The sequence below is a fragment of the Thalassophryne amazonica genome, chromosome 8 (genome assembly GCF_902500255.1).
Source record: "Thalassophryne amazonica chromosome 8, fThaAma1.1, whole genome shotgun sequence".
Classification (NCBI taxonomy): Eukaryota; Metazoa; Chordata; class Actinopteri; order Batrachoidiformes; family Batrachoididae; genus Thalassophryne; species Thalassophryne amazonica.
In genome coordinates, this window is record NC_047110.1 from 29,322,795 (window position 1) to 29,342,371 (window position 19,577).

Genomic DNA, 19,577 nt, shown 5'->3' on the forward strand with positions numbered 1-19,577 from the left:
AAAACCAACTAGACGGCAAAATGCTCTCATATGTATGCAAACTGTGACTCATGTAGAAACATTTCAGATAGGGTTAAAATATCAGTGGCAGCATGACCCATATAATGATGCCTTGTACAAGCAAGTTATAACTTGTGTTATTTAGTGGAATTACAAATACATCTCATCACCCATTTAAAAAAAAAAAAAAAACTGGCATTGTTAGATGTGATTGGGAGCCATAATTATTCCAGAGGGACTGTTCAATTGCTAAATATACCAGTCATCTCAGATCTTGTGTCAAATCATATTTAATATTTTATCAGTGCACCGCAGCTGCTGAAATGTAAATATATTAGCAGTGGACAGCACTGGATTATCAACATCATTTGAGCAAGGTCCTTCCTGCTATACTGGCATGAAACAAATATAGTTTCCTTCATGCAATTTTATATTAAAAATGAGCCCACGTTATTTTCACTGCTCATTCTTTACATTCTTATTAAGAGAGATTTTATCTTAAAGGGAGCAGCTCAATTATGTGACAGCCGTGCAAAGTATTCCGGGACACCTGTGATGATAAATAATTGTCTGGTATGATCTACTCTTCTCCTCAACTGCCATGTTGTGTGCAGGTTTTGGGCTTCATGTGTATGCTTCAATACTCATGAGGTGTTTTTCAATGGCTATTTGTGGTTGAATGTGGGTGTGTAGCGTGGGATATGCAGACTTGGGCTTTTGTTTTATAATTCTGATTTTTTTTTCTTCCATGCTTAAACCTTTTTTTGAATCCTAAGTAATGTTTTACAAATGACTCCCCAGGTTCCCAAACAGGTGTCTGAGCTTCCCTTAGGGGACAACAAAGATCACAGGGGTTTTATGCACATTAGGCAAATAATTTCATGAAAACAGACTTACAGGCAGTGGTGGGCACAGCTAACCAAAACGTTAGCTTTGATAACAGCTAATCGGCTAACTGAAAAGGTATCTTTTATAAAGCTAAACCGATAAACTACCCAAAAATTTATCGGAAGCTACAGCTAACCGATAACTTTCAGTATTGCTTCCATTACACTTGCAACTACTAACAAGCTGATTTTGAGTTTTAAAACCACGATCGCTTCTGGTAGCATCAAAGGTGACCACAGACCCAAACAATGAGTCAGCATTTCTGTCTTTGTGCGCCCTGCCCACTGCTGGAAGCTCCTGTTTACTACATATTTTGCAGCAGTGAAGCAGTTGAGAGGAGCTAAGCTCAACTCTATACACACACACACACACACACACACACACACACACACACACACACACACACACACACACACACCATTATTCCTTAACCGAATACAGCCGTGCCACAGTGAGGCCAAGATCTTGGAAAATAAAGCAGTTTTGAGTTATGGTTGTGATGTAAAATCATCAAATTATTCCGGACAGAATAACTCCATTAATGTCAATTCTGTCACTTGGACAAAGTTAAAATATAACACATATCTTTTAATTTTAAATAATGTACTAATTATGAAGTTTTGTAACAAACAGACAGATGCCAAAGGAATTATAGGTAAATGAGCCTCCGCTAACACTGATTGGTTGACTCATTCATTCTATGTAAAAACCAACACGTTAATGTGAGGTGTGTGTGTGTTTACATATAAATGTGCTTTTGTAAAATATACCTTTTATATTTGTAAAAAAAAAAAAGGATTTGCAAAACGCCAAAAACTCAAGTTATTTGACAACCGTCTGATATAACCGGGGTCAAAATAAATAGAACACTGCCATCTACTGGTGTCCAGATGCTCATACTGCCATGAACACTACTGACCAGTAGGTGGCAGTAGACACTGTGAAAACTTGCCAAAACAAAATTCCAGATAATCTGCGTCTGCTATGTTTAAGATGCGTGGAATTTAATAAACTCAAACTGAATTTCAGACATCTTATATATACAGTAGTGTTCAGAATAACAGTAGTGCTATATGACTAAAAAGATTAATCCAGGTTTTGAGTATATTTCTTATTGTTACATTGGAAACAAGGCACCAGTAGATTCAGTAGATTCTCACAAATCCAACAAGACCAAGCATTCATGATATGCACTCTTAAGGCTATGAAATTGGACTATTAGTAAAAAAAAAAGTAGAAAAGGGGATGTTCACAATAATAGTAGCATCTGCTGTTGACGCTACAAACTCAAACTATTATGTTCAAACTGCTTTTTTAGCAATCCTGTGAATCACTAAACTAGTATTTAGTTGTATAACCACAGTTTTTCATGATTTCTTCACATCTGCGAGGCATTAATTTTGTTGGTTTAGAACCAAGATTTTGCTCGGTTACTAGTGTGCTTGGGGTCATTGTCTTGTTGAAACACCCATTTCAAGGGCAGGTCCTCTTCAGCATAAGGCAACATGACCTCTTCAAGTATTTTGACATATCCAAACTGATCTATGATACCTGGTATGCTATATATAGGCCCAACACCATAGTCGGAGAAACATGCCCATATCATGATGCTTGCACCACCATGCTTCACTGTCTTCACTGTGAACTGTGGCTTGAATTCAGAGTTTGGGGGTGGTCTCACAAACTGTCTGCGGCCCTTGGACCCAAAAAGAACAATTTTACTCTCACCAGTCCACAAAATATTCCTCCATTTCTCTTTAGGCCAGTTGATGTGTTCTTTGGCAAATTGTAACCTCTTCTGCACATCTTTTATTTAACAGAGGGACTTTGCAGGGGATTCTTGCAAATAAATTAGCTTCACACAGGCGTCTTCTAACTGTCACAGCACTTACAGGTAACTCCAGACTGTCTTTGATCATCCTGGAGCTGATCAATGGGTGAGCCTTTGCCATTCTGGTTATTCTTCTATCCATTTTGATGGTTGTTTTCTGTTTTCTTCCATGAGTCTGTTTTTTTTTGTCCATTTTAAAGCATTGGAGATCATTGTAGATGAACAGCCTATAATTTTTTGCACCTGCGTATAAGTTTTCCCCTCTCCAATCAACTTTTTAATCAAACTACGCTGTTCTTCTGAACAATGTCTTGAACGTCCCGTTTTCCTCAGGCTTTCAAAGAGAAAAGCATATTCAACAGGTGCTGGCTTCATCCTTAAATAGGAGACACCTGATTCACACCTGTTTGTTCCACAAAATTGACAAACTCACTGACTGAATGCCACACTACTATTATTGTGAACACCCCCTTTTCTACTTTTTTTACTAATAGCCCAATTTCATAGCCTTAAGAGTCTGCATATCATGAATGCTTGGTCTTGTTGGATTTGTGAGAATCTACTGAATCTACTGGTACCTTGTTTCCCATGTAACAGTAAGAAATATACTCAAAACCTGGATTAATCTTTTTAGTCAGATAGGACACCAGGGACAAAACTGTAGACCTGCACAAGGCTGGGATGGACTACAGGACAACAGGCAAGCAGCTTGGTAGAAGACAACAACTGTTATGATTATTTATTAGAAAATGGAAGAAACACCAGATGATTGTCAATCTCCCTTGGTCTGGGATTCCATGCAAGATCTCACTTTGAGGAGTAAGGATGATTCTGAGAAAGCTCAGAACTACACAGGAGGACCTGGTCAATGACCTGAAGAGAGCTGGGACCACAGTCACAAAGATTACATTAGTAACACATGATGCTGTCATGGTTTAAAATCCTGCAGGGCAGCAAGGTCCCCCTGCTCAAGCCCGCACATGTCCAGGCCCATTTGAAGTTCACCAGTGACCATCTGGATGATCCAGAGGAGGCATGGGAGAAGGTCATGTGGTCAGATGAGACCAAAATAGAGCTTTCTGGAATCAACTCCACTTACCATGTTTAGAGGATGAGAATAACCCCAAGAAAACCATCCCAAACGTGAAGCATGGGGGTGGAAACATCATACTTTGGGGGTGCTCTTCTGCAAAGGGGACAGGACGACTGCACCGTATTGAAGGGAGGATGGATGGGGTCATGTATTGCAAGATTTTGGCAAACAACCTCCTTCCCTCAGTAAGAGCATTGAAGATGAGTCATGGCTGGGTTTTCCAGCATGACAATGACCCCAAACACACAGCCAAGGAAACTAAGGAGGGGCTCCGTAAGAAGTATTTCAAGGTCCTGGAGTGGCCTGGCCAGTCTCCAGACCTGAACGCAATAGAAAATCTTTGGAGGGAGCTGAAAGTCCAAACCTGAAAGATTTGGAGAAGATCTGTATGGAGCAGTGGACCAAAATCCCTGCTGCAGTGTGTGCAAACCTGGTGAAAAACTACAGGAAACGTTTGACCTCTAATTGCAAACAAAGGCTACTGTACCAAATATTAACATTGATTTTCACAGGTGTTCAAATACTTATTTACAGCAGTAACATAGAAATAAATTATTAAAAAAAAAATAAAAATCATACATTGTGATTTCCAGATTTTTTTTTTAGATTATGTCTCTCACAGTGGACATGCACGTAAGATGAAAATTTCAGAGCCCTCCATGATTTCTAAGTGGGAGAACTTGCAAAGTCACAGGGTGTTCAAATACTTATTTTCCTCACTGTATATCTGATATTTTTACTTTATAAAACTTCAAACGTGATGTTAATTTAAATAACTTGTCCGAAATTTGTTTGGTAAAAGGAATGAGCTTTTCTTTTTTGTGACCAGTTCTCCTCTGTTTGCAGAGGATAGAGTGGTTTCTTCTGGAACCAGCTCTCCTCTGTTTGCAGAGGATAGAACTGCACATCTACTACAAAACAATTAACAGGTAGGTACTCAACTGATTTTAGACTTCATAAATGTTAGTAACTGTTAAGCCTTTGTTCACCACGCCTGCAAAAATTTGTCAGCCGTCTAAAATTTATCGGAAGATAATTAGTCGGCTGATGGTTTTCAAAGTTATCTGAAAAGCTAATCCAATAATGAAAATATTAGCTTCGATAATTAGCGGTTAGCGGATTAGCAGAACTGTGCCTACCACTGCTTACAGGATAATCAAAACCAATTTTTTAAAAAAGCATTTTCTTTCAATAAACTATCAAAAAAGGTTGGGAAGGATTAAGGATTACAATTATTCTTTTGGAAGGGTTTGCATGCATGTATGTGTGTATGTACGTACAGTTGTATGTAAAAGTTTGGGCACCCCTGATAATTTTCATCATTTTCCTTTAAAAATCATTGGTTGTCTAGATCAGAAGTTTCAGTTAAATATATCATATAGCAGACAAACACACTGATATTTGAGAAGTGAAATGAAGTTTCTAGGATTTACAGAAAGTGTGGAATAATTATTTAAACAAAATAAGGCAGGTGCATAAATTTGGGCACCCCAACAGAAACAATACATCAATATTTAGTAGATCCTCCATTTGCAGATACAACAGCCTCTAAACGCTTCCAACACCTTCCATTGAGAGTCTGGATTCTGGTTGAAGGTATTTTGGTCCATTCCTCTTTACAAAACATCTCAGGTTTGTTGGTTTCTGAGCATGGACAGCCTGCTTAAAATCACACCACATATTTTTAATAATATTTAGGTCTGGGGACTGAGATGGCCATTCCAGAACATTGTACGTGTTCCTCTGCATGAATGCCTTAGTAGACTTTGAGCAGAGTTTAGGGTCATTGTCTTGTTGAAAGATCCAGCCCCGGTGCAACTTCAACTTTGTCACTGATTTATGAACATTGTTCTCAAGAATCTGCTGATATTGACTGGAATCCATGTGACCCTCAACTTTAACAAGATTCCCAGTACCTGCACTGGCCACACAGCCCACAACATGATGGAACCAGCTCCAAATTTTATTGTTGGTATCAAGTATTTTCTTGGAATGCTGTGTTCTTTTTCAGCCATCCATACCGCCATTTGTTATGTCCAAATAACTCAATTTTAATTTCATCAGTCCACAGCACCTTATTCCAAAATGAAGCTGGCTTGTCCAAATGTACTTTAGCATGCCTCAAGCCACTCTGTTTGTGGTATGTATGCAGAAAAGGCTTCCTCTGCATTACAGCATCATACAGCATCTTCTTGTGCAAAGTGCGCTGTACAGTTAAACAATGCACAGAGACACTATCTGCTGCAAGATCATGTTGTAGGTCTTTGGAGCAGGTCTGTGGGTTGACTATGACTGTTCTCACCATCCCTCGCTTCAGCTTATCTGAGATTTTTCTTGGACTGCCACTTCGGGCATTAACTAGTATTGTGCCTGTGGTCTTCCATTTCCTCACTATGTTCCTCACAGTGGAAACTCACAGCTGAAATTTCTGAGATAGCTTTTTGTATCCTTCCCTTAAACCATGATGTTGAGCAAACTTTGTTTTCAGGTCATTTGAGAGTTGTTTAGAGGCTCCCATGTTGCCACTCACTAGAAGAGATACAAAGAGGAGAAACATTTGCAAATGGCCACCTTATATACCCTTTCTCATGACTGGATTCACCTGTGTAAAGAGGTCAATGAGCTTACCAAACCAATTGTGTTCCAATAATTAGTGCTAAATGTATTCAAATCAATAAATGACAAGGGTGCCCAAATTTATGCACCTGCCTAATTTTGTTTAAACAAAGGCTGGGAATCACTGAAACCACTGCACTGGCCTGTACATTTTTATGCAGATGTCAAGAAAGACATTGCAATTAGTTTTTTCCTAAAATCAGACAGCCCTACACTGGATAAATCCACACAATAAAAACAAAAGTACATCTTGAACGGCAAAATATTCCAATTTATGAACAAAAGTTTTTGTTTTCCTTCATCTCTTGTAAAGAGTAAAGAATAACCAATACATGTGTTATGAAGAGGTTGATGAGATAAGATAGCATGAGATAAGATAAGATAATCCTTTAATAGTCTCACGCTGGGGAAATTTACAATGTGACAGCAGCACAGAGACAGTCACAGAACAACACTGCAAGTACGCAAAATAAGGTAAAGGAAAATGAATACCAAAATACGGAAGTCAAGTTCTGTGCAGAATAACAATATATACAGTAGAATTGATTACACAATATACACTCAGAAAAAGAATGTTTCGTAATAGTGCACGAGTGTTGAAGTGATGTTGTACATGAGTGTACAAGTATTACTGCACAGAATGTGTAGTATTATTGCAAATGGCTGAAAAATTGTAACTATAAAGATATTAATGATTTGAGTGGTCCAACAGTGCTGATTGTGGAGTCTGACAGCAGCAGGAATAAAGGACCTGTGGTATTGCTCCTTCACACACTTTGGGTGGAGCAACCTGTCAATGAAGGAGCTTTCCAGTGCAGTCAGGGTGTCATACATGGGGTGGGAGACGTTCTGCAGCAGGAATGACAGATGATTTATGCGGTTAACTCTGGGCAAGGAGTTTGGCCATTGAATTTACTTTTTTTTTTGGCCATGAATTGGCACAATTCATGGCAAAACTATGTAATTGTTAGCATGGCCTAAGCAGTGGGTCACCCCTCTGAGTCTGGTCTGCTTGAGGTTTCTTCCTCAGTATAATCAGAGGGAGTTTTTTCTTACCACTGTTGCCTGTGTGCTTGCTCTAGGGGTTGGTTAGGTTCGACCTTACTTGTGTGAAGCACCTTGAGGCAACTTTGTTGTGATATGGCGCTATATAAATTAAAATAAACAAAATTAAAACTACTTGCTCTATGGGCAGGTGTTTTCAAAAGTGAACATAGACCTCTACAAACTTGTAAGTGGAGCAGCAGAGGCAAACTCACCTGTAGGTGGCAGTGTTGTACAACTGCTCCGGTGGCAACAGCAACGTCCATCTCCAGGATGCTGTTAATCACCCGGCTTCCTTCGTTCACTACATGCACATTCTGCAGGGACAGAAGACAACACTTTGAGAAATGACAGTCTGTGTAGAGACACATTTAATGATTGTGCTTAAGGACAAAAAGTGCCACCTGAATGTGAGACAGAGTATTTGTATCTGTCGAATTAGAGACCAGGCTCTGGATATACTGCTTCCCAGACAGGGAGAGGTACTCATAGCAACCACCAGAAACATACACTGTCAGGAACAGAGAAAAGCACAGAGAAGGACACTGATTATGGAGACGAATACAATTCCATTTATCCATCCAGCAACCCCTGCAATCCCCACTAGTCCTGGTCCAGTCATAAGACACTGGATCAAGTGTCATAAAACCATGCACAGAGAAACAGAAATGACCAGTGGGGTCCACCATCACTATAATGAAGAGTGAAATGTGTTCTGTGGGTCGGACAGTGTGCAGCCTGAATACTACTTTAAGAATTAGAGACCTCTACCTAAACTGAGAGGAGTTCCTCTCAGTATACGCCACAGTTTTTCCCTGCCACGCTTCACTGCTGCCCCCTGTGGTCCCACTGGAGAACTGCACCCAAGTCTTTCCTCATTCACAAACTGTTCCTGAGTCTGATCTGAGCAGAGACACTTCAAGACATCCAGGAAAAGAGAGATCTGCAACAAAAGGAAGAGCAATAAGCTGATGTTTTTGCTGTTTCAAACCAGTGTTGAAATAGGAAAATAAAAAACTGACTGCATCATGAGAGCAAAATAAAGTTCAGATCATTAGTGAAATGAGTTGTGCATTCTTTGTCTAACTGCAGTTTCACAGAACAAAAGTGCGACTAATGCATCCACACAACACATTGTTCCTTGACGCTCAACTCAGCAAAAGTGACACATAAATGATTTGTTTTAAAAGCGGAAGAACTGCTCTCATAAATCTAACAGGAATGGTCACCGTAGAGGAGCCCTCGGTCTGATTAGGTAGATTGGAGGTCAGGACAGGTCACTGAATGCATATTAACTGGAGCCAAAAGTTATATACTAAAGGATTATCAACCGAGTGAGAGGTCTGTACGGGGAAATATCAGACCGAGGTGTTCACAGTACGGACTGAGTGTTGGTGAGGTCTGTATCCGAGGAAAATTTGCAGGGGGTCTGGGGGGGGGGGGGGGGGGTTCAGCACCCCAGGAGCCGGGGTCTAGGGCCCTGTGGGGCCCCAGAATTAAATGATACTTTTTCAGCATCTCCTGGAAGAACAAATCTCAAAATTAGTGGATATTTAAATGATCCTATATTCAACCTTTTATTTGACCTGTCAATGATGATGTTGAAATAACAGAATATGACGTGGAAGTAGGACCTGGAATGTTTTTCCTTTTAATTGTAAACCAAATTATGCATTAACTCAGAACAATTAAACTACATGAAATTTATGACGACTTCAAAAACCACAGCTAAAGCTTGTAGAACATTTGGAAAATCATGGTAAAATATTAACATACCTTATAGTAAAAAGTCAGTTATATTCTTGTGTAAATTCATGCAGCCTAAATCCATTCAAAGCCACAATGTCTTTTTTACAATGAAAGAAAGTCTAGATTAGTGAAAAAAGTCACATAATCTTGTCTAAAATCCTGTTTGAACAGCAGAATGTTTATTTTCCAGGGAGATAAAAATTCTTACCGTGTTTCCTGAGAGGGCACAGTTCACTTTTCCCGTTTCTTTGATCTTTCAGGTGTGCTGATGAAGCCAGCGACAATTCCACGGATTCTTGTCCTTATAAGACTTTTTCAAACCGTCTTTCTCGCCATCTTCTCTCTGTGCGACGTCAGTCCGTGACACAGACATGCTGCACAATTCTTTTAAAAACTTGAAAGCTCTAAAAGTTTGCGATGTCCACATGCTAAGTTTAGCTGTGGGGTCGCACAGGAGCCACACAGCGTCGCCGCAGCAACCAACCAGTCCTGCTTTACGACAACTGTCGTAACAGCTACGCTTTGAGTGGCATTTTTCCTCCGCGAAACTCCGCGGATCCGAGGAAACTGATTTGTATCTGTGACACACAGATCAGTGTCCGCGGACTTATAAAACTTACACGATGTCGTAAAAAAACAGAACACGCTGTGATAAGCATTTTAAAAACTCAGTGATGTTCACGATTATTGTTGAGTTTGTGTGCCAAATAAATTCATTCATTCATTAAAAAGTACTAACACTCCGCCCCGCCTCCCCATGATGAAATCTGCGGAATCCCACGGCTCCGCAGAGTTTTCACAGCCCTGATATACTTATAAAAACACATAAAATTACAGTATCACCCAAATATGACAGCTCGTAGTCCGACCTGTTTGCTTCATCTCCGTGAAGAACTTGCTAACAGATGGTCCGGTCCTTAGCTGGTAAGCTTTCAATCTGTGTGTTTTATCTGATGGTGTTTAGATATTTATAGAGTACCTTCATGTCCGACTTGGATTTTCTAATAGATTTTCTAGAAAATACGCGTTGCAGACCAACTGTCATTTTAACCGGTCCGGATATGGGAAAATATCCGACAGGTAATCAGCCAATCAGAACGCGCATAGCGTTGCAGCCATATAATAATGGTATATAATGAATGAAATAGAGGGAAAAAAAAATCCGCATTAAGTATTTGAACCCTTGACCTATTACACATGGGAAGGTTGGAATGACATCAAATTTAAGAAATAATTGAATCAGTTTTCAGAAAATATTCTTTTCTATAAATGGGGGGCCCTGCAGAAAAGGTTTGGTAACCACTGCACTAAAGGGTGTCATTACTAAGGACACCCATCATTTTGGCTGTTATATTTTGATTTAATTTATGTCATGTTGTGCAGATTGGTTTTCACTGTGAATTCAAAGAGGTATCATTCAAAAAAAATTTCAATCCTGTATATAAGCCTGATTTTTTAATTTTTTTGTTCATGTGTCATTCCAACATTCATGCTATTTCCAATTTAAATAGCAATGACAATTTCTTCAAATAATAAAGCAATCCATTATAGAAAATGTAACATTTAACACAATTTAATTTTTAAATCAATGTTACATTATAGCTGTATAGTAATTTGACACAAAATCTTCAGAAAAATCTGTAGTTACTAAGCAACAATGACCACAGTTTTTACAGCTGAAGTAGTGACTATGTTCAGTGGTGGATTATTTCAGTCAAACAAGATTGAAGCCTCTGTCCTTTTTTTAATGCTATCGTGAGTCCTATGTTTGAGTTGCTCAAACATGCAACCAGTCATGAGGTCATAAGTTCTATTATATAATGTAGTGAACAAACACATGTGCAGTAAGATGGAAAATTTGAGAGGCAGGTACCTGGAGGGGCAGAGCTCCAGAATCCAGACCCAGGTATGTGCATCCATCCAGAGGTGGCGTGACATGAGTCTGCAATAGCTTCTCTGACACATCTCTGCTGAAAAACACTGGACCTGACACCTACAGATGCACAGACCATCATCAGTTCAAGTCATATACGCTACTGTACCTAAACCTTTTAACAATAATAACAAGAGTGCTCAGAGCACAATGCATGTCAACATCTACATGTTCCGCCTACCAAACAAAAGGTACTGCTGGCAGTGGAAACGCAAGCCAAGCCAGACTCATCCGGTGGAAACTGGGTTGTCTGCATATGCTGGCTAAATCGGCATTATGTGACAGCTGCATAACTTACTCGACGTAGCCAGCGTACTTGCCAAATTTTCAGAAGGCGGCATACACTGACTAAATCATCAAGGTTTAACAGGCCCAGTTCGCTAGTTAACATCAAATTCCCAAAGTAACACAGTAACAGAGGAAGCACCAGAACTCTAACAACTTCATTCTTCTGCAAAGCTATCAATACTGCCCTTCAGTCCAGGGACCTCCCTAAGCTCTTCCCTGGCATCTCTCAATGTCAGATAAGAATAGCTTGCATTCTTATAACATAACATGACTTCATAATCGTTTAAGACTATGGAATCAAAACAATAAAGTTGTTGTGGGTTTTCCCCTCTCCTGTGTGTCTCAAAGCAGGTGTTTTCAACTGCCCATTGGGATTATACGCTGGACTCCAATTACCAGCATTCTAAGCTGTGCATAAAAGCAATACATGCCAGTGTGTCACAAGTTGGCTTCTCTGGGCTATTCTACTCAACAGCACGAATGGGCGCGGTGCTATTTGTTTGCCGTTTAGTGTGAGAGACTGTGCAGCCACACCCATTATAGATGTCACACGTCTTCAGCGCTTGCTTTAATTGCCCAGCTCGTTTTTATCTCCTCCGTATTTTTGTACATTAAATCTTTTTGAAGAGCATATTGGTTGTCCTGCAAGTAAATTCCACTACAGAAGAGAACTTCACCTGGAATGCTTTTCTGATGGGTTAACACCAAAACGTAATCAGCTCATCCTCTTATGATCATTGTAAAAACATGTGGAGACAAGCTAAAAAAGGGTTGGCTGTTCATTTCTATTAATATGTGACACCAACCAACCAAGAAACATACAAATACAGACATTGAAAATGTATGGTAACCTTCTTGGTGGTGGTACTGCTCACCACGGTTTTCCTTACCACAGTTTAGGCCCAGCAGCCTATACAAAAGTCAAAGCTCATTTGATTAGATTGTATTACAAAAGCAGGAAGGTCATACCATTGGTACTTTCCCATCAGGCATTGCAGTTTGTTGGATCTGCTCCTTTGTTCCCTTGTAGATGATGTCCCTGACCTGACCCTGAGAGTTGAAACAAATGTACTTTTAATACACTCAGAAGTCACCAGTTATTTATGAACAAATACAAATAGCATTAAAAGAAAAAAGGCGTGTAAATGAGTTGTACACCTTTTGGTCACACAAGTAGACTCCATGACTGGCTGCATAGAAGATGTCGCCTGGTAAAGCCACAACCCGAACACCAGAAAAACCATCCCAAGACAAACCTAACACACACACATAAATTTTAACAACCGTTATTGGCAAATATTTATGTTACCATGACCTTGGCAAATACTACAATCTAACTGGCTGGAAAAGCAAGCTCTCTCCATTGTTTATCATCATTCTAAAATAATATCCACAAGGATTAGGGAAGTCACAATGTGCACAGTGGCAACGCCCCTCCCTCCACTGGTTTATGTGCATAGTTGTGTGTGTAAAAGGTTCAATCTTTCACTAAGCTGTACCAGAGCTCCCTCAAAGTGAAATGCGCACCCCATATGGCTTGGGTTTATCCGGACAAATTGGTGGGGTGGGCCAGCGGAGGACAGTCGTGTCTCTGCAGGTGCTGCCCTATCACGGGTTCGATGAAGTCTGGGTTACTAGAGGGTAGTGGGCTTTATAAGGGATGGGTAAAGTTGGATTCTTGATGTGTGAATGTACATTCAGTGGACTCATATGCCCTGGAGGATGATGTCACTTATTTTCTGGACTCAAAAATACACAAAAGTGGAAGGCCGATTGTTTTTCCTTTTGTAATGATGCCTTGTTGACTTTTTTCACGTCCGCTCCAACTAAAGATACAATTATAAAAAAAAAAAAGGTGTCAGGAAATTAAAAATGAAATTAATAATACAGCTTTTACCCCTTGTAGGCACATGGGTTCATGACTTATGGAAGTGATGTTATTCAATCCAGTGCTGTTTGTTATTAATGTTTAAAACAAGGCAACACTGTAGGAAATATCCCTGCTGCAACAATGTCAATGTCATCTCATAAGTTAGGAATAATTCAAAATGAAGCTTCATGGATATGTACATTTCAGATTTCTTCATGCCAGATCCTTTTAATAGTCTGCAACAACAATGGTTGAACTACATTAATGATCATGAGATCAAAAGAATTTTGGACATTCAATGTGTCACAAAAAATTGTGCTGATAAAACATAAGCATGCTTAATACTGCTTAAGTTATTCTCCTATTGTTACCTTTCTCCCATCACCATTTCTGGATAAAGAGCTTTACAGGGTTCTGTGTGCAGGTGCCACTGAACTGATGCTTTTATTGTGACATATATTCAGGAGAATATGAGTTTTCAGCAGTAGGCAGCACAGCCGTTGGCTGCCCTACCAAACCCATGGAAGGAGAAACACTGGTATAATAAAAAGAAGTGCACAAACTTCTACTTCAAACTAATTTAAAACAAGAGCATGTTTGAGGATCCTGCAAGTATCATCTAATTTGGTTCAGTAAATTAGGCTTTTGCTTTTCCTATATCATCCAGATGGACATATAGAGAGAGAGACAGACAACCAAAACAACATGTGGAACCCAACCCAATATACCCCTGTTTCATGGAAGGATAATGAGGACTGAATAAACCCACAAAATGATACTTCCCACTGTACCATATTAGTTGCTCACATGTAATGAATATTAATGGTATAGCTTCGGTGATGAAAGACACTGATTAGCAAACTGATCAATCTCGGTATTCAAAAGCCCAACATGTTTGTTTACATGTAATTGACAAATGCAAAAAAATAAAAAATAAAAAGGCCATTTTTTTCCCCCTTCAACACATCTAAGGAGTTATACTTATGGTACCAATATCACATGATGCATCAGTTAAACAAAAAAGTTCAATTATCCCTCACTGAAAGTACCCCACCACCCTACCCCTCATACAGTGGGTTGATACTGGGCCACATTTTAGAACATTTTCACAAACATCTCTTAAATTTACTTACTTTTTCAGTACAATAGCTTGTATGAATGTGTCACGCCAGATTTAGCAAATGTAAGTATGTCCAGAGAATTGTTTAAAAAAAAAAAAAAGTGTAAACCTCCCACAATCACATCATAAACAAAAATTTTAAAAACAAAAATAATTTACACCATTATGTTTGATTTGGGTGATGTATTATGGGAGCTGGCTGACCTCAGACTATCTTCCAATTTTTATTAATATTTTAAAAATGACAGCGGCACAAATGAAAATTTCAGCAACACAAATGATTGCATGACTGATTTCTCACAAATAGTGAGATCTTGCATTAATATTACAGAAGAAGCACTGACTTATTACTGTTACTGACTTATTACTTATTAAACTGTAGACAAAGTATAACTGAACTATCACAATATTACCTTTATGCAAATACTTGCTAGCAAAAAAGAAAATATTTTAACCCTCTCAGGCTCAAATTAATTTTTAGTAACAGAAAAAAATCAGATATTTAGCTGTTGCAAATCTGCAGTGCCTCCCTTGAGAGGGTTAATCTGTCTTGGTCTAAAAATATGTAGCTGGTAGTGTACCAATTGCATACTGCAATTGAAAGCATTTGTTGCACTATGGCAGTGCTTCAAACTAGTCCAACTATATGACAATTTTAATATTGTAAACATTCCTTATCTTACCAAAGTCAGAGGGTATGGTGAGAATCGCGTCAGTGCTGCAGACCCAAACACCAGGTGGAGAATTCCGACAGATCTAAAAAGAATTAACGAGAGAAAAACAAACACTTCTTTAAAAGTGTTCCTACACATTTTCCATTTCAAAATTCCAGACCTTCTCGACACTTAAATTTTCAGAATTCTGAGATCTCACCGTACAAATAACTACTAATTTATTTAAATAAATTATTTAAAAATCCAACTGTAAACATGCACTGTATGACACATTGTGGCATATCACCATATAATGTGTCAAGTTTTAGCATATCACAATATTTAGTAGAGCCCAAAATTTGTATCAGCACCCCTGGCTAAGTTAGCTACTCTACACTTACAAAGCAACTAAAGAGTGTTTCCATGTGACCTCACGAACCCGGATGTTGACCATCTCGGAGATAGTTTTGTCTTGTTTATTTGCCCTCCACTAACCCTTTTATCTGCCTTTGTTCTTAGCATTCTAACTCATCATGGTGAATCGTCACCATGTGGTCTGTGGCCTCCTCTTGGGCCCGATTTCTCACAGGTAGTAACATCCTGCATTAATATTATGGAGGGAATATTACAGACTGACTTATTACTGTGATTAATCTGTGGCCGACTCTTGGGCCTACTGTGTTGGAAATTATTAATCTGTCACTAACCTCAGGATCTCTTCCTAAATGTGTCAAATCTGCAGTGATTAAACCATGACTTAAGAAACCTAATCTTGACCCTAGCTTACTCAATTATTGGTCGACATCAAACCCATCATTTTGTTCTAAAATTCTTGAAAAAGTAGTTTCACAGCAGCTCGTGGACCACATTACATTCAGTGGACTCATATGCCCTGGAGGATGATGTGCGAGGATCACCACTTTGTGAACAACTGCGGGAAAAATAATCTAACAGTTTAAGAATAATGTTTCTCAATGTTCAATTTCAAGGAATTTAGGGATTCCATCATCTACAGTCCATACTATAATCAGAAGATTCAGAGAATCTGGAGAACTTTTTACACATAAGTGGCAAGGCCAAAAACCAACATTGAATAGCCGTGACCTTCGTTCCCTCAGGCGGCACTGCATTAAAAACCGACATCACTGTGTAAAGGATCTTACCGTCTGGGCTCAGGAACACTTCAGAAAACCATTGTCAGTTAACATAGTTCATCTCTACTTCAACTACTTCAGTTAAAACTCTACCATGCAAAGTGAAAGCCACACATCAACAACATCCAGAAACGCCGCCGCCTTCTCTGGGCCCAAGCTCATTTGAAATGGACAGATGCAAAGTGGAAAAGTGTGCTGTGGTCTGATGAGTCCATGTTTCAAATTGTTTTTGAAAATCATGGACGTCGTGTCCTCCAGACAAAAGAGGAAAGAGACCATCCAGATTGTTATCAGTGCAACGTTCAAAAGCCAGCATCTGTGATGGTACGGGGGTGTGTTAGTGCTCATGGCATGGGCAACTTACACATCTGTGATGGCACCATCAATGCTGAAAGGTACATCCAGGTTTTGGAGCAACACATGCTGCCATCCAAGCAACATCTTTTTCAGGGATGTCCCTGCTTATTTCAGCAAGACAATGCCAAGCCACATTCTGCACGTGTTACAACAGCGAGGCTTTGTAGTAAAAGAGTGCGGGTACTAGACTGGCCTGTCTGCAGTCCAGACCTGTCACCCATTGAAAATGTGTGGCGCATTATGAAGCGCAAAATATGACAACAGAGACCCCAGACTGCTGAACAACTGAAATCGTACTTCAAGCAAGAATGGGAAAGAATTCCACCTACAAAGCTTCAACAATTAGTGTCTTTAGTTCCCAAACACTTATTGAGTGTTGTTTGAAGGAAAGGTGATGTAACACAGTGGTAAACATACCACTGTCCCAGCTTTTTTGAAACATGTTGCAGGCATCCATTTCAAAATGAGCAGATATTTGCACAAAAACAATAACGTTTATCAGTTTGAACATGAAATATTTTGTCTTTGTGGTGTATTCAATTGAATATAGGTTGAAGAGGATTTGCAAATCATTTATTTACATTTTACACAACTTCCCAACTTCGCTGGAATTGTGAATGATGAATACATGATTCATCAAATCACCTGATAATTTGTCACGCACATTAAATTCACATCCAATTTTTACTGCTCATACATATTCATCACCTCTATTTTTGTCTTTTAATTTTTGTTACTTTCACCCATCATAAAATTAAAGGTGATTGTCTCCCCGGACACAGTTACTTTAATGTGGAGATTTTATGGTTTGCACAAGTAAAAGTACATCAAACGTCAGTGTCCCTGCAAATATACTGTAGCATGAACTTTGCGCGATGGCTCCTCAAGCCAAACCTCCAACATACCACAGGTATTAGGTTATTTATTTACAGAAGTACATTTGTACATCTACCAGAAAAGTCAAGTATATAATATTCAACAATGTTAGCATCTTCTGCTGACATTTTTCTTTTATCTTTCTTTTTTGTGATGATTTTGTTTTATTGACACCAACTGCTGACTATTAATCATGATCGCTGTTTTGTTTCCATCTCCTAAAGATATGATCCTGAGCACTCATCTTTGATCCAGATCACATTTGATCCTTAGTGAACTCCTGATCAGAAAGTGGCAGGTGTAGTTCCCTACACAGACAGAAAAATCACTGCGTGCCCTTGAGGAAGTTGGTCCCAGTATTCAGTTGAGCAGCTTGCATGGCAGCACGCTGACAATGGTATGCGAGTTTGTAAGAGAACGATCATGAGCCATCACTGTAAAGCAAGTGAGCTATTCTGATCTTTAATCCTGACTACATTTATTATCTTATTTTGATGCATGCTGTAGTTGATCATCGATGCTTTATGCAGCTTTAAGGCCCCCTGACATTTGTACAACTTTGATCTGTCTCGTCTCAAACCCGTTGTAGACTGTGTGCAGCTTTGTGCAAGTGTGCAAAGAAAATTTTGAAATGTTCAAAATTTAGTGTTGAGCTGGATACTCATTTCAGACGAGTATCCAGCATGGATAAAACTTTTTTGACGAGCACGAACATGATACGAGTAAAGCTTGTCATTATCTGTGCTCGTGCTGAAGAAAAATCCTGATTGGCTAACTGACTGTCTTCACACTCTGTGATTGGCCAGTCACACACCGTGCCCACCCCTCCCTACACAGACACGTCTCTGCAGCCTCATGCACGCACGCACGCACGCACGCGCGCACACACACACACACAGGAACTGATCTCTCCCTCTGTGCTTGGCTTGACTCCAGCTCACGCTGCTCTCTCAGGACTCCTTAATTTTTCTTCAGTTCACCTCTATTTTGGTTTTTATGGTATTTAAAGTTACTTGGTGAACTTGTTTTGTAACGTACACGGTGCATTTGACAAGACAGAACTGAAAATGGCTTGTGTTGTGTCGGTCACTGCCTACACTCCGGTCGTTTTTTTTTTTGTTTGTTTGTTTTTTTTAACCATTTGTTTGCTCCAAGTTTGGCAGGTGATATAAAGTCAATTGGAATTCTTTGCTCGTACTGGATGTGGTGCTTTTGAGAAGAATACAGTGAACAAGGCTGACATATTATTTCCCTGTTTGCCATCACTGGATGTTTGCATGAATCACCAAGTTCACACAGATCTTTAAAAAAAATAAACAGTCTTAGAACAACCCCTCTTTCTCCCTCTCATTCAGTCACACACACATGCACAGACATCAATCAAAATGCCAAGAACGTGACGTAGCAAAAATAAATACACTGAAGAAAAAAAAAAAAAAAATCACAGTTTGATAATAAAATTAAAAAATAAATAAATAAAATAGAAAGTTGTGTTGAATATGACAACTCGTGTTCATGCATACTTAGTAGTTCACAATTTCCTACGACATTGAATGTGAATTCTGAGGCTGTTCTGTTATTCATACACTTAATATACATGTTCTGAGTTTATAAAAAAACTTGTTCTGTAAACAGTTCTTACTTTTGTGATCAAAATCATTGATTTGAATCTCAATTTTGAGGCTGTTCTGTAAATAGTTCCTTTACTATAGTGATCACAAACACTGAATCTCATTTCTGAGGCTGTTCTGTAAATATTCATTCATACACAAGAATATTCATGTTCTGAGTTCATAAAAAAATGTTCTGTAAAATAGTTCCTTTACTATTGTAATCAAAAACATTGAATCTCATTTCTGAGGCTGTTCTGTAAATATTCAGTCATACACTTAAGAATATTCATGTTCTGAGTTCATAAAAACTTGTTCTGTAAATAGTTCTTACTTTTGTGATCAAAATCATTGATCTGAATCTCAATTTGGTGGCTGTTCTGTAAATACTTTTCAAATAAACAAATATAGCAACTTCTGATCAATCCATATCAATTTCAGGCTTAAAATAATGTACCGATTTAAGCCCCACCCATTACCGGTTAAACCATGCCC

At 39.0% G+C, this 19,577-nt stretch overlaps 1 protein-coding gene across 1 annotated transcript in view; it reads right to left on the minus strand.

Annotated features, from left to right (window-relative positions):
• Positions 1 to 19,577, minus strand: part of LOC117515385 (L-fucose kinase) — a 72,962-nt gene that overhangs the window by 23,632 nt on the left and 29,753 nt on the right. The window contains exons 5-11 of the mRNA XM_034175916.1: positions 15,116 to 15,188; positions 12,601 to 12,698; positions 12,412 to 12,492; positions 11,095 to 11,214; positions 8,244 to 8,415; positions 7,877 to 7,983; positions 7,688 to 7,789 (exon numbers count right to left, since the gene is read on the minus strand). Of these exons, the coding sequence (XP_034031807.1) occupies positions 7,688 to 7,789; positions 7,877 to 7,983; positions 8,244 to 8,415; positions 11,095 to 11,214; positions 12,412 to 12,492; positions 12,601 to 12,698; positions 15,116 to 15,188 (753 nt within the window). The remainder of the gene's footprint in view (positions 1 to 7,687; positions 7,790 to 7,876; positions 7,984 to 8,243; positions 8,416 to 11,094; positions 11,215 to 12,411; positions 12,493 to 12,600; positions 12,699 to 15,115; positions 15,189 to 19,577) is intronic.